Source organism: Hemiscyllium ocellatum, chromosome 6 (assembly GCF_020745735.1).
Source record: "Hemiscyllium ocellatum isolate sHemOce1 chromosome 6, sHemOce1.pat.X.cur, whole genome shotgun sequence".
NCBI classification, from domain to species: Eukaryota; Metazoa; Chordata; class Chondrichthyes; order Orectolobiformes; family Hemiscylliidae; genus Hemiscyllium; species Hemiscyllium ocellatum.
Genome location: NC_083406.1, coordinates 88,257,658 through 88,270,897, shown reverse-complemented (window position 1 = coordinate 88,270,897; position 13,240 = coordinate 88,257,658). Strand labels below are relative to the sequence as shown.

Genomic DNA, 13,240 nt, shown 5'->3' with positions numbered 1-13,240 from the left:
TATTTCATCTTTGTTCCAGCAAACTTATTAAATTGAACACCCTGTATTGAATTTAGATTTGTATCTTTTGCCAACTCTTTGGGGTGCAAGGAAGTACAGTATTTTAAGATTTCCTGGAATGAATCTATTGTGAACATTGCGAATCATGGTTTCATAATTGATCTAGATCGTAGAACCTAGATATCACAATTTGTTGGTATTGTTTACATTCACTTGCTATAATTGTGCAACCAATTTAAAAATATTCAACCTGTGATTAATTGTATTTTTTATGGAACTGTAAAACAATCTTTACTTAAAGACGCATATCGGCTCTGTATTCAATACTAAAACATGTCTAAAGTTGCAGCTGTGTACAATCTCAGTAGGAACTGGATGTTTAGAACTGGAATAAAAACCTGGGTCGAAATCTATGCCTGCCCCCATGGTGGGTTTAGTAGATCATTTAATCAGGCAAAAGAGTTGTGTAAGAGAGCTCCACCACCTTTCGATCTCCATTTGAGTCCAGGCTAGGAGGGCCTGTGGCTGGTCTTCCTGGTCATTGACAATTGAGACCCTTAAGTAGGGAATAAATGCATTCTTCGGGCTTTATTCTGTACCACTGTTATTAACCCAGTGGCGGCTCACCCTGTGGGGAACAAGGCACCCAAATCTGTGCAGGGTTGTTTGCAGACTCCAAGGTGGAAGGAAGACACTCACGTAAAGACACTCTGTGCTTGATTGAGGAGCACAGCTTAGGAAGGGGTTGGCAGAAAAATTACACCCTGCCTTTATCCATCTCCTTTCTTAAAAACCTCCAACACCCAAGTGCCCACATGAGCTCCCTTTCACCATTACTCACCTTTGCTGCTGTTTGGCCAGCAGCATCCAGTGGATGGAATATCTATTCCTGGGGTCCTTTATCTGGGGCAAATACTTATTTCTGGCCTCTTAAGTGCCTGATTAGCACATGAGGTCATAGGTTTTCCTTTAAAAGAGGGGATGTGCAGCTCTCCCAAGTCTTAAGCTGGTGGTCAAAATTCTCATTGTCTCCATCATAGTCTGTCTCTAGAATTGTTTCATTAGCTTGGACCAATGAAGAAAATAATTTTTGTTTTTTTTTCTGTTTTACAGGCTCGCCTGACCTCCTAAGTCCTATACTTAGCATAAGAGCTAAGCAATATGTCATTAGCATTAACCAGACACTACATGTGACATGCAGGTAATTAAAGAAATGTCAACATATTAAGCATTTTAATTGGAATTATTTTACATTAGGCTATCCTAGTACTGAATATTAAAAGCATTAAGAAAGAAATTAGATTGTGACATATAATGAAATTATAAATGTGAAAAACAGCATATTAAAATTTCCTTTATGTCATATATCTAAGCTACTTGCTCTATTTATGGGTCTTTAAATATTTATATCAAGGGCACTGTTGAGGTGAATTTCATTAAGGGATAGAGATCTACTTCACTATTTTGTGCAGTATTAGTATATAAATACTGTAATAAATTTTGGGAAAAGGAAATTTGGGTGGCAATGGTTTCATAATTTCTTGTTTTAGAAGGCTATCCCTAGTTTTCTTGTATTTTGAGCCTTTTTTAGAACCCACCTATTAAATTACAGTTGTATTTGCATGTGTTACAGAGGGAGCCAGAGACATATTTGCTAGTTTCCTGGTTTTACATTGCTTGTGCTCCCTGGTAACATCATTAGCATCTTTCCATTCAGTAAAGATGGTCCATGCAGCAATGACCCATTTTGAGATGGGGTGTTTTCATATGGCACTCCTTTGTTGATATCTAAAGATGCTAATTCTTGAGAAGCAGTGTCTTCCATATGCTGAACATGAAGCTTTCAAATGTCATTGTTGGTTGTTCTGTTCAATACTGTTACATTGCCATCACACTGTAATAATGCTCAGTAATGTGGTGCATGGCAAGTCCACATGAGAGTTTACCATATTCCTCTATTGTCAGTTTATGACTCCCATGTCTGATCATCAATATCTAGGGCCTTCATGTCATGCCAGCCAGCATCCTGGAAGTGGATCTTTGGCATCCTATTGGTTGCTTGGGTCCAGCAATTTTGCCAATGCGGAAATCCTTGTCCCTGTGACTATCTTCCATCCTCCAAAATTGACCAAGGCAAAAAAAACATCTGTTTGAATACTAGAAAAACATGGGAGCTCTGCTTTTGAGAGGATCACTGTATCTCGATTTTGTCCTTCAAATCGCACAGGCTTTTCACATATTAGTGTCGTGAGAAAACGTTTGGTTAGGATCATACTTTAAAGACTGTATACTTGCAGTCTGAGTGCACACAGAAATATATTGCAGTTTTCTTTCCGGGAGTTCTACTGTGGAAGTGATCTTCTCTACTCCAAGGCCATACTCCTTGCTTTACTTACTTTCATAAATCTCACTAAGGCACTCACTGCCATCAGCAGGATTTTGGGAAAGACGATTGTCCACCAAAGCTGCGCAGTCTCATTCATGTTGACATGCTGTATAGGTAGATACCTTTCCCCTTTCATAGAACATTTCATGAGGAGATGAAGAAATTTCTCCCAATAAAAGTGCAATTCTGCGTTGTTGCCTAGAGGTATAATTGACCCATATTAATTTGAACACTGTTAATTGTAAACATTGTCTTGCAAGCTATATGGGTTACCATTGTGCACCTGAACATGCATTATGTTTTCTAGCATGCAATCTATTTTAAGTCTGTTCATTTTAGTCTGCAAGGAAGTAAAAGATATATGTTGACAGCATTATTGAATGTTTCACAGATGGTGTTATCATTTCATTTTGAAATTCAAAGAGGTAGGGAGATAATAGTTTGTAGGGCAGGGAATTCATTCACAATTTTAATATTTCCATAGATGACTGACAGTCTGCAATATCAATTGATTCCATTACTTAATTCCATTTGTAAAGGACTGCTGGCAACCATCCATGTCATCACACTACCTTTTAATCACAAAACATTAATCTGAATTTTATGAATGGTTTTTAGTCAAAAGAAAAATTATTGCAAATATTTATGAAATGCAGGAACTCCATTTGAAGTTATAGTCCTTGATTACTGTAGTTTAAAGCAATCGCAACAACATCCTTGCAAGTGAAAAGTAACTCAAAATAGAAGTTGCAAGGAATACACAATAGACTCAATTTTTACCTATGAAAAGAGTCAAACCAGTCCAATTAAACTTCAGGTCCTCCTTTCCTAATTAAAAGAACAATTCTTCTTTAAAAAGGCCTGAAAAGTGAGGCAATGCTGTAAAAACTGAGGGGAATGACCCTTGTAATTACATGCTAGTTGCAATCATGATCAGGGGTAAGGGAGGCCCAATATTTATTTTTACGTTTTGGAAGCTCTCTCCTGATTCTTCTGCTGCTCCCTGCATATTCATATTTAATTTGGGTTATGTCATTAGGCCTCAAGCTTGGGTTTCAGTGAAGCTCGTAGCTGACTTAAACTCCAATGCTGCTTCAAGCGCACTTGTTAAATTTGCACATGATGTGAACATATCTTGGACACAGTGGGGTTGAATATTGTCCTTCTGTTGTAGCATTGGTTGGCAGGCCTAGAGGTTGTTAGAAATCTGGTGTGGGATCATGGCAGTTGGCTGAAGCTGATTGTTTGGCAGCACATTTGTAAAGGTGCTTGTAAAGGTGAGGTGGGCTTACTGCCAAACTCTGTGGCAGGGAACAGCTCAAATGTTAGGATGCCTGCATCTCATGGCCATGTAGGAACTGCAATCATTTTAAATGGCAGCCAGGTTTGCGTGAGGGAGTGGAAATCATTTTGCAACCGTTGTAGTCCATTTCTGTAGTTTAAATCTCAATTATTGAATTTTTGTTGCTTTAATTAAGAAATTCCAAAGTTCAGACTTAAGATTCTTCCACTACCATACAAAATCATTCAGTGGCATCAACAAGTTTACCTAAGGTCTGAGAATCACTGTCCGGCCATGTAACTCCTCCAGTACTTGAGGAGAAAGGATAAAGTGGATAATTTACATGATGCCACATTGTGGGATGCTTTTTCGGTCTCTCAGTTGTATGGTGGCCCTTTAAAACTTCTGAGCTCTATGCTTCTGCGTTCAGTATTTTACACTGAGTTTCTGTCCTTTGTATAAAGAATGTGGACATTGCTGGTGAAGCCAGAATTTATTGCTTATCTGTAATTGCTCCAGGAAAGATGATGGTTAGTTTGCCTTTGTAAACTGCAACAGTTTGCGAGGTGTAGGGATTTCCATAGCTTTGTTAGAAAGACAGATCCAGGATTTTTAAGGAATGGAAGTATAGTTCCAAGTCACGATGGTGTGTAATTTGGAGGGGAACTTTCAGGTGGTGATCTTTCCATTCATCTACTGCCCTTGTCTTTCTTGGGAGAAGAAGTTGTGAGTTTGGAAGTTACTGTTGGAGAAGTCTGGGTTGGTTCCTGCAGTACATTTTGCAGATGGTAGACACAGTGTCAATGTACTTTGAGGGTGAAGGTAGTGAATTATGGAGGTGATGATGGGGTACTGATGAAGTGGCCCACTTTGTCCTGTATACTGTCAAGCTTCTTCCATTGTTGGAGCTGCACTAATCCAGCAAGTGGGTAGTATGACATCATACTCGTCACTTGTACCTTGTAGATAATGGACAGACATTGGGACTCAGCATGACTCCTAGCCTCTGTAACCACAGTACTTATATTGGCTGGTCCAGTTCAATTTGGTCAGTGGTAATCCGAAGGATTTTGATAACGGGGTTTCGGTGTTGGTAATGCCATTGTATATCAAGGGGTGATAGATAGATAGACTCTCTATTATTAAAAATGGTCATTGCTCACCACTTGTGTGACATGAATGCAGCTTAGCCCTTATCACCCTAACCTGATTCTTGACTGAGTCTTATACATATGGATAGGAACTTCTTCTGTATCTGAGGAATTGTGAATGGTGCTGAACATTGTGCATTCATCATGAACAGCCTATTCTGACCTTGTAATAGATGGAAGTTTATTAATGAAGTATCTGAAGGTATTTGAGTCTAGGACAGTCCCTCTAGGAACTCCTGCAGAGATGTCCTGGAGTTAACCACAACCATCATCCTTTATGCTAGATATGATTCAAATAAACAGAGTGCTTTGTCCCTCATTCTATCGAGATCAGGTAATGCGAGAGATCATCAATGCCGCAGTAAGTCAAATTTGTCTCACACTACAATCTTTTATTGTCTACGTTTGAACTATTGCTGTAGTGAGTTCAGGAGCTTAGCTAACATGATAGGAACCAAACTGAGTATCAGTGACCAAGAAGGACCATGAAATTATAGATTGTGGTTCATTTGAGATTCTGCTGCTATTGATGGCCTACAGCATTTCATGGATACTCATTTTTACTTGCTAGATCTTTTGAAGTCTGTCCCATTTAGCATAATCATGTCACACAACACAATGGAGGGTATCCCCAATGTGACGACCTCACTTTGCCTTCACAAGGACCGTACAGTGATTAATTCTACAAATACTGCCGTGGAAAGATGAAGGTTAGGGTTAGGGTTTATACAGGTAGATTGGTAAGGATGATATGAAGTAGATTTTTCCCTTTTATTGGTTCCCTCACCATTTGCCACAGGCTCAGCCTGATTGCTTTGTCCTTGAGAACTTGACCACCTCGGTCAGCAGTGGTATGACTGAGCCACCTTTTGTGATGGACCTGAAGTTGCCCATCTAGAGAAATCTGCAATTCTTCCACCAAGAGCTATTCAACATGGGGGAGTGATGACTCATCAGCCAAGGTGGGGACAGTAGGTGGTAATGAGCAGAAGGTTTCCTTGCCCATGTTTGATCACATGCCATGAAACTTCATGGAATCTAGACCTGTGTTGAGGACTCCCAGGGCAATTCCTTCCTAACTGTGTGCAATTATGCTTCCACCTCTGGTCAATCTGTCCTGGCAATAGAAGAGGACAAACCCAGAGATGGTGATGGTAGTGTCCAGAATGCTGTCTGTTAGGTATGATTTCATGAGTATGACTATATAAGTCTGTTGCCTGACTAATCTGTGGTACAACTTTCCCAATTTTGGCACAAGATTTCAGATGTTGATGAGGAGAGGTTTGCAGTTTTGATGCAGCTTTGCTTGTCATTTTCATTGCTGGTATCTAGATTGATGCCAAATGGTCTGTCCAGTTGTTCATTTTCTTCAAATTTTATAGTAGTTTGGAGGGCCATTTCAGAGGTACTTAAGAGTCAACCTCATTGCTGTGGTTCTAGAGTTGGGTCTAGGCCAATCAAGGTAAGGTCAGCAGATTTCATTCCTTGAAGGATATTAATGAACCAAGTGGGTTTTATGATAACTGACAGTCACCATTAAACTAGCCTACAATTGCAATTTTTAAATTGAATATTTATGAATAACACAACATTCATTTTTAGTTCTAGTGTAGATTACTAGTCTAGTGACATTATCATTATACCATCAATTCCCCCTAATTATTTACAGTTTTCCCACTGCTATAGATCTGATTCCTACCCTCCCATGCACTCCTCCATGCCAACTTCCTTTCATTAATCGCAGGGGATTAAAACTAGCTAAGAGATTTCTAAATTAGCATTTTCAGTTTATAATTTTTGACTAATCTGATGTTTATTTTAAATGTTCTCGGGTTTTGTTTCAACATTTTCATTCTTTTGGTTTAAGATAACACAAGCCAATAAAGTAGTAACGTTTGAAGCTTACATACAGATGATATTTCTAAGTAATCTGATTTTACTTCGATGAAAAGATAAACTGGATTGTGTAATGGTTTACCTTTTTTATTTTCACAGGGGATCATCACATGTGTCATGGTCCTGGCCAAATCATGTAATTAATGGAGATGAAAGACTGAGTATAATTAATTTTAACAGTGGGGTCGGAAATAGACCTTTCTGGAGTAACCTGACTTTAAGCAAAACTCAGGCTAAAGACACAGGATACTATTACTGCAATAGCTCATCATCAAATGCTCGACAAAGAAAGACTGCACTCTATATATTTGTTAAAGGTAAGATAAACATCATAGTTGATACTGGTTTGAAGATCCCTTTTGTTTCTGTTAAGTTTACAATACCTTACATTCAATGTATATTTATTCTGTTAGAAATAAAATGTTTTAAAAATGACTAGGAGAAGCAAGGAAACAGGTAAGTATGACACCAAATTTTTAACAACATTTGACAAATCAACAGCATAGAAGGGTATTGCAGCATTGGGCAAAATTTTCCACTTGAGGCAGGAAACAGGAGGTGAACTTGTTTTAGGGGCTCAGAAACATCTCCACCAGAAATATTACCTACTTCTGCAATTTTCCCAGGACTGAGCCCTCACGTGGAGGTGGGTTTTCTAGCCAATTAAAGTCATGGAGGTACCATCACTTATGGAGATTATCACAGTGGCTGCTACTTGTAATAAGGGATAGAGTTTGTGCCAGGGCCTACCACTCCACAACATGGAGCCCAGATGGCACAGGGGAATTGGAGGTCCAGCAGCAAAAGAGAAAGGAAGGTGGTCATCTTCTGGAGTGTGCCAGCCACCTTACTGTGCAGTAGAGATGTTGCTATCTTCATGATCATCTGCCTTGGAGATGAAGGGGTTTGCAGGCACCAGCTGACTTACCTTGGTACTGAACTCTGCTACCTCTGAAGTCGATGCCCAGTCATTTGTGATCATGCTGAATTCAAAGAATCACAAACTTGTGCCAATCTCCTGTCTCTGACTCATAACTTCCCACATTATCTAAATAGAAACAATCTAATGCCCTCTTGAATGTCTTAATTGAAACTGCCTCCATGATGCTTCCAAGCAGTGCACTCCATACATTTACTACTTGCTATCTGAAAGTTTTCCTTCCTTACTTCACATTTGCTTCTTTTCTGAAAACATTTTAAAGTAATACCCTCTAGTTCTTGATCTGTTTGAGTGTCTCCCCCTCCATTCTGTCCAAATTTCTCATTATTTTGAGTTGCCATGAGTATCCATGAGCAAATATTCATTTCTTGGGCGAGGTGATGCAAAGGAGCCCCTAATTTCATAATTTCTTAAGGATCCTCCAATGAGTCATGAACCCCTGCTAGAAGCCCACAAGCAATCCTAACCAGATTTGCCATTCATACTTGTCTGGAAAAATGTAGTACCATGAACTCTTAATTACAAAAAAATAAGCCATTTAAATTTTAAAACTTATATTTATCTGCGTTTGAACTCTTCCAGCCACTAGTCTATTGTCAACATCTCCACCAGAAATTTTAACTACTTCTGCAATTTTAAGAAGCATTTCACACAGCCAGTTTGAGGTCAGGCAGTTGCTAAAATGTGACTGCCTAGCTGAAAATTTCAACACTTATCTTATTGGAATGGCAGTCAGTAATGGAATGACACCTTTAAATGAGCTTTAGTTGGTGATCCTACAGAAATGTTTTTCAGAAGTCTTCTGATTCTGCACTTAATTGGGGCTAATATCAGAATGTAAAGACACTTAGTGAATCAAGAAGGAGATGCACCGCATCCTTTACAAGGACATACCAGTTTGTGGCCAGTGACTCCCTACCTTGAAAGTGGATAATGAAAAGAAAACACACTTGAGTATCTCTGACAAGGGTCTTGTGAGACACCTGATTCATGAATATTATAACGTTACCAGCAGATCTTAAGCTTGAAAAATAGCTATGAATTCAATATTGATTTTGATTAAAAATAATCCCTCCAGGGTTTTCAATAGTGCTTGGGAAACAGAAGTTGGTTGAATTAGATTCATTAGTAGTTCTCTATTGTTTCCTGTGGCAGGACATTGTTTATTCAACTTCCCAAATTAGCTCCATGAGGGCCACTGATCTGCTACTTTCCCAGATATAAAGTGCAAATTTTGAGTTTGTATTGTTTCTTAGCTCATAAATGACACCAAAGGTACCTTCAGTTTGGTGAGAAAGTGTCATGCATGTCTTACAAATTACTGTTCTTGTCAATATGTATTTTTTATTTTAATATTATGCAGTTACTGGTATTAAGGTAATGAAAACTTCTGTCCTTCTGGATAATTTGCAATCATTTTTATGTTTATTTATATTTATTAAATGCTGGACTCGTTTCTACTGCATTAAAATATGGTTTCACCAAATCAACAATGTGGTTAACAAATTTCTTCCTTTGTACTGAATCTGATCTAAATTGTCTATGGGACTTGCATATGGTTTTTATCTTTAAATAAAAAGAAAATGATGTTCTGAGCTTTATTCCTATTCTTTTCTGAATGCTCCTTGCTGGCCTATGGTTCCATATGTGTTCAATAATCTACTATTAATGTCTAAACCTTGCTAATGAACAATGGTATCCCATTGATTGTAGTAAACACTCCAGCTATTTCTGATACTACCATCACTGCATGTCCATGGATTTATAATGGAAAGTGACAATGAGCTGAAATCTTTACCAATATTCCTTTCCTTAAATCCATGACAAAAAAATGTCAATTGCAACAGACTAATAAGTATCTTGGTGGAAATCAATTACTTTAATGCAGACTGATGTTCGAATCCAAGATTTTCACGGTCTTCATGTATCAACTATTGACTGATTAAAAATTTGCGGCAATTGGGGGCTGTTTATTTTGTTTTAAATAAAGCTGTTTTCGAAAGTAAAGTAATGACCAATAGTGAATATTTTCATCTACTATTTAAATTTTCCCAAGGCCTAGCCCCTCCTCTATCTCTGTAATCTTCCACTCCCACAGCCCTCCAAGAATTCAGTTACCCCAGCTCAGCCCTGTTCTACATCCCAAACATTGTGGCAATGTCTTTAGCCATTTAAACTAAACTCTAATTTCCCTTTCTTAAACCTCTCTGTCTCTCCACCTCTTTCTCCTCCTTCAAAATCGTCTTTAAAATATCCCTTTTTGAGCAAGCTTGTGCCAGTTTTTGTCTGATTAAGCCCATGTGAAGCATCTTTCCATGTTAAAACTGCTGTACAAATGCAAGTTGTTGTTACTTATTTGAATCATTATCCTCTAGGACGTAGGAACTTTCCCAGAGCAATACAGTGAGTTGTATTGTGTTAATAATTTTAACCACAGGAAACAGTACAGTTAAACCCAGCCCTATTTTCATCCATTGTTCCACATATGTATTTCTAACAGACATCATTGGATAACAATGATGAAGGAAACACTGACTGATTTTACCATAGCTTAAGAATATTGAAGACAATTACAATGTCTCCATTGCTGCTCTATTTGAGATCCATAATCCAGGGATTAAAAACATCACTCAGTTGTAAGTTATTTGAATTTAAACCAGCCTTAATAAAGTTTCAAAATAAATTAAAACAAAGTAATTTCTTCCATTTACACAAAAATAAGAATGATATCTACCTGCATTAATTATTTTCAGTTTCATTTTACTTCGTATACTTTGAATAGTACACTGAACTAATGGCTATGTATGGTGATCTGTTCCAGTTCTCAGCACTGATGGCTTTGAACTTAATGTAAGTAGCAGTCCCATAGCTTTGGTTGCTGGTGACACTATGTCTGTGTGCAGCAATATCCAGCAACGTTTCCTAATATTTCTCATGATCGCCACAATGAGATGGTGAGTTTCAGGAAACCACATGGCAATAATCTTTTGCGTGGAAGTAGCTCTTTTCTTCATCCCATACCATTTCTGAATGGTCCACAAGGGAGCAATTATTTTTGCTCCTTGCTAGCAGTCATTGAGGGTGTGTATTATGTCACAAACATTTTATAAAAAAAATTCAAGAATACAACATTCCTCAAACAAAAGGAAAACTCCAGCCCTCCTTCTAATTAAGAGGTTCTCAGGGCATCTTTTTCCTTTTGATTTTCTTCTTTGTGTGGGATCACGTCAATAGAAACATCTTACTCAAAATACTCTAAAACATTGTGAGACAAAATCTGTCAGACACATTTGGGAATTATCTGATTAGAACATGAACAGCATATTCCACAGCGAGAAAGATTAGACAGATGTGTAGCTTTGAATATTATTGGCATTCCATAGTTTAAGTTGCCACAATTGTGGTATCATGTGTTCCTAGTTAGGTTGAGAATTATGAAACTAACCAATTAAGCTGCAGTTTTTTGCCTTGCTAAAGAGTGATTCAGGCTTTACATGATTGTATAACTTGTAAATAAAGCAATCATATGAAACAGTTATTAGCAGCTTCTACTGTTAGAGAAGTTAACACAAAGAAACCTCTTAGACAATTTTCCAAGACTGTGGTTGCAAATGGACAGTCTGCTCAAGATAAGGCATAAAGGGGAAAAAGCTGTACCAAACAAAAATACTTAAAAGCAGTTTCTGTTTGTGGAAGGGAACAGAATAACCGCAGAGATGCTGAGTGTTTGGTTTGAAAGCCTATGGGTGATTCTTTAAACTTTAACTGGTGCATGCATGACATTGAGCAAACATCTGCACAAATTAGCAAATACTATTACAGAGAGCTTGTTTTTCTTGCTTGGCAGCAATTTTGACCCAACAACATAATTGAGGGCTAATATTTTCAGATTGCCATTAGCTATCTTTGTAGAATCACTGTATTCAAAGATACAAGGCATATATTGGATGCTGAATTTCAGAATGTCCACCTCAGAACAACCATATCATAGGACTGCATATGCTTTTGCTCACGTTTCATAACCTAATAATATTCCAGTATATCAGGCAAAGCAGTTATAAGATTACTCCTGTTATGAAGAAACAAATAGTTCGTCAAAATTGCTTCATGTATATGCCCCATTGTACCATTCAATGTACAACAGCATTATGTTCTATTCCTGGCACATGTTCTTATTGAAACTATAATGGAAATCAAATCTGATACCTACTTGGTATTTTCAGTAACAGTAAATTATTGAAACCATTGATAGAAGAAGTGTCTGTGTCAATGAGATTTGCAAACATGGCAAGTGTAATGTCCGTGAAAATTCACAATACATGTAAATGGTATGCTTGAAAAACTACTTTAAAGATGTTCTTCACTCAACACTATTTATCTGCAAAATGAATGTGTTGCAGATGTGGATTGTTTTAAAAACAAATGTCATATTTAGTGAAAAACATTGACACAAAAGCAAGCTTCAGCTTTTATTCTGATAGATCTTTGGAAGAAAGTCTTTTTAATTCTGTAAGACAAGTTGTATACGTTTCCATGTGGACTTAAGTGAAATCTTAACTAGTCTGTGTTTGGGCTGGTAATTTTATGCATTGCAAAACCATTTCCTTAAGTTTCAATTGAATAAAAATGTTGATTTCATTTCAGACAAACACAGTCCCTTTGTTGAACAACACACAGATGTTCCCAAAGTCGTGTACATGACAGAAGGAAAGACGCTAATTATACCATGCAGGGTCACAGCCCCAGATCTCACCGTCACTTTGAAAACAGTAAGTTGGATGCAGTATTCATATAGCGTAGCTAACAACCAGAAGTACATCACTACCTCAAGCACTTATTCCATGAATTGTTTTCAAAATATATATTGGTGCTTATTAAAATTTATCAAGCTGTTTAAGTGGTTTGGCGTGTGAAGAGATCAGGACAAATTGCACAATTGGCTGAAAGACAAATTATGAAGCGTCAAAACAATACTAAAACAAAACTGAAAATTGTAACAAGCTTCAGTCATTTGGTTTGGTTACTTTCAGCTTTGTACACCAATTATACTGCCTACCGATTTCTATTTGATTTGGAAATCAGTTCTTGATTTTGAATGATCATTTAATTTTTTGAGTCTTTGCAACTTTTAAAATGTATATTCAACTATTTACTGTTTAAGGAATGTTTTAAAAAATTATGTTGTAAATGAATTATTATTAGTAGTCTTTGATAAGTTGAAAATGTTTTAATTTTTTGTCATTAAATGTATTCTCTTCAAGATTTAACAAGTGTATTTTAGTTAAGGAATGTGTGAGTGCATGGTCATTACGCCTCCTCATAAGAGCATTTTGTAGCTTTAATCCATTTTGAGCAAATGCAGTGCATGTATTTTTGAGACAAATGGGCCAATGTTTTGAAAGATTCTAGCATTTAACTGTGACACCAAGTATGCCATTGGGTTGAATGTCGAATCACTTGGGACAATTGTAGCTCTAAAGTTTCTCCTCAGTCATTTTGAAATGGCTCTCCCATTTCCATTCCTTTCAACCACAAATTTCTTCTGCTGTCTTTCCAATCTTCTCTTATTTGTCCACTCACCTTGA

At 37.4% G+C, this 13,240-nt stretch overlaps 1 protein-coding gene across 1 annotated transcript in view; it reads left to right on the top strand.

The window, feature by feature from the left end:
* The window catches only part of flt1 (fms related receptor tyrosine kinase 1), a 202,745-nt gene that overhangs the window by 29,274 nt on the left and 160,231 nt on the right, over positions 1-13,240 (top strand). The window contains exons 2-4 of the mRNA XM_060826118.1: positions 1,114-1,201; positions 6,815-7,032; positions 12,300-12,424. Coding sequence (XP_060682101.1) covers positions 1,114-1,201; positions 6,815-7,032; positions 12,300-12,424 — 431 coding nt within the window. The remainder of the gene's footprint in view (positions 1-1,113; positions 1,202-6,814; positions 7,033-12,299; positions 12,425-13,240) is intronic.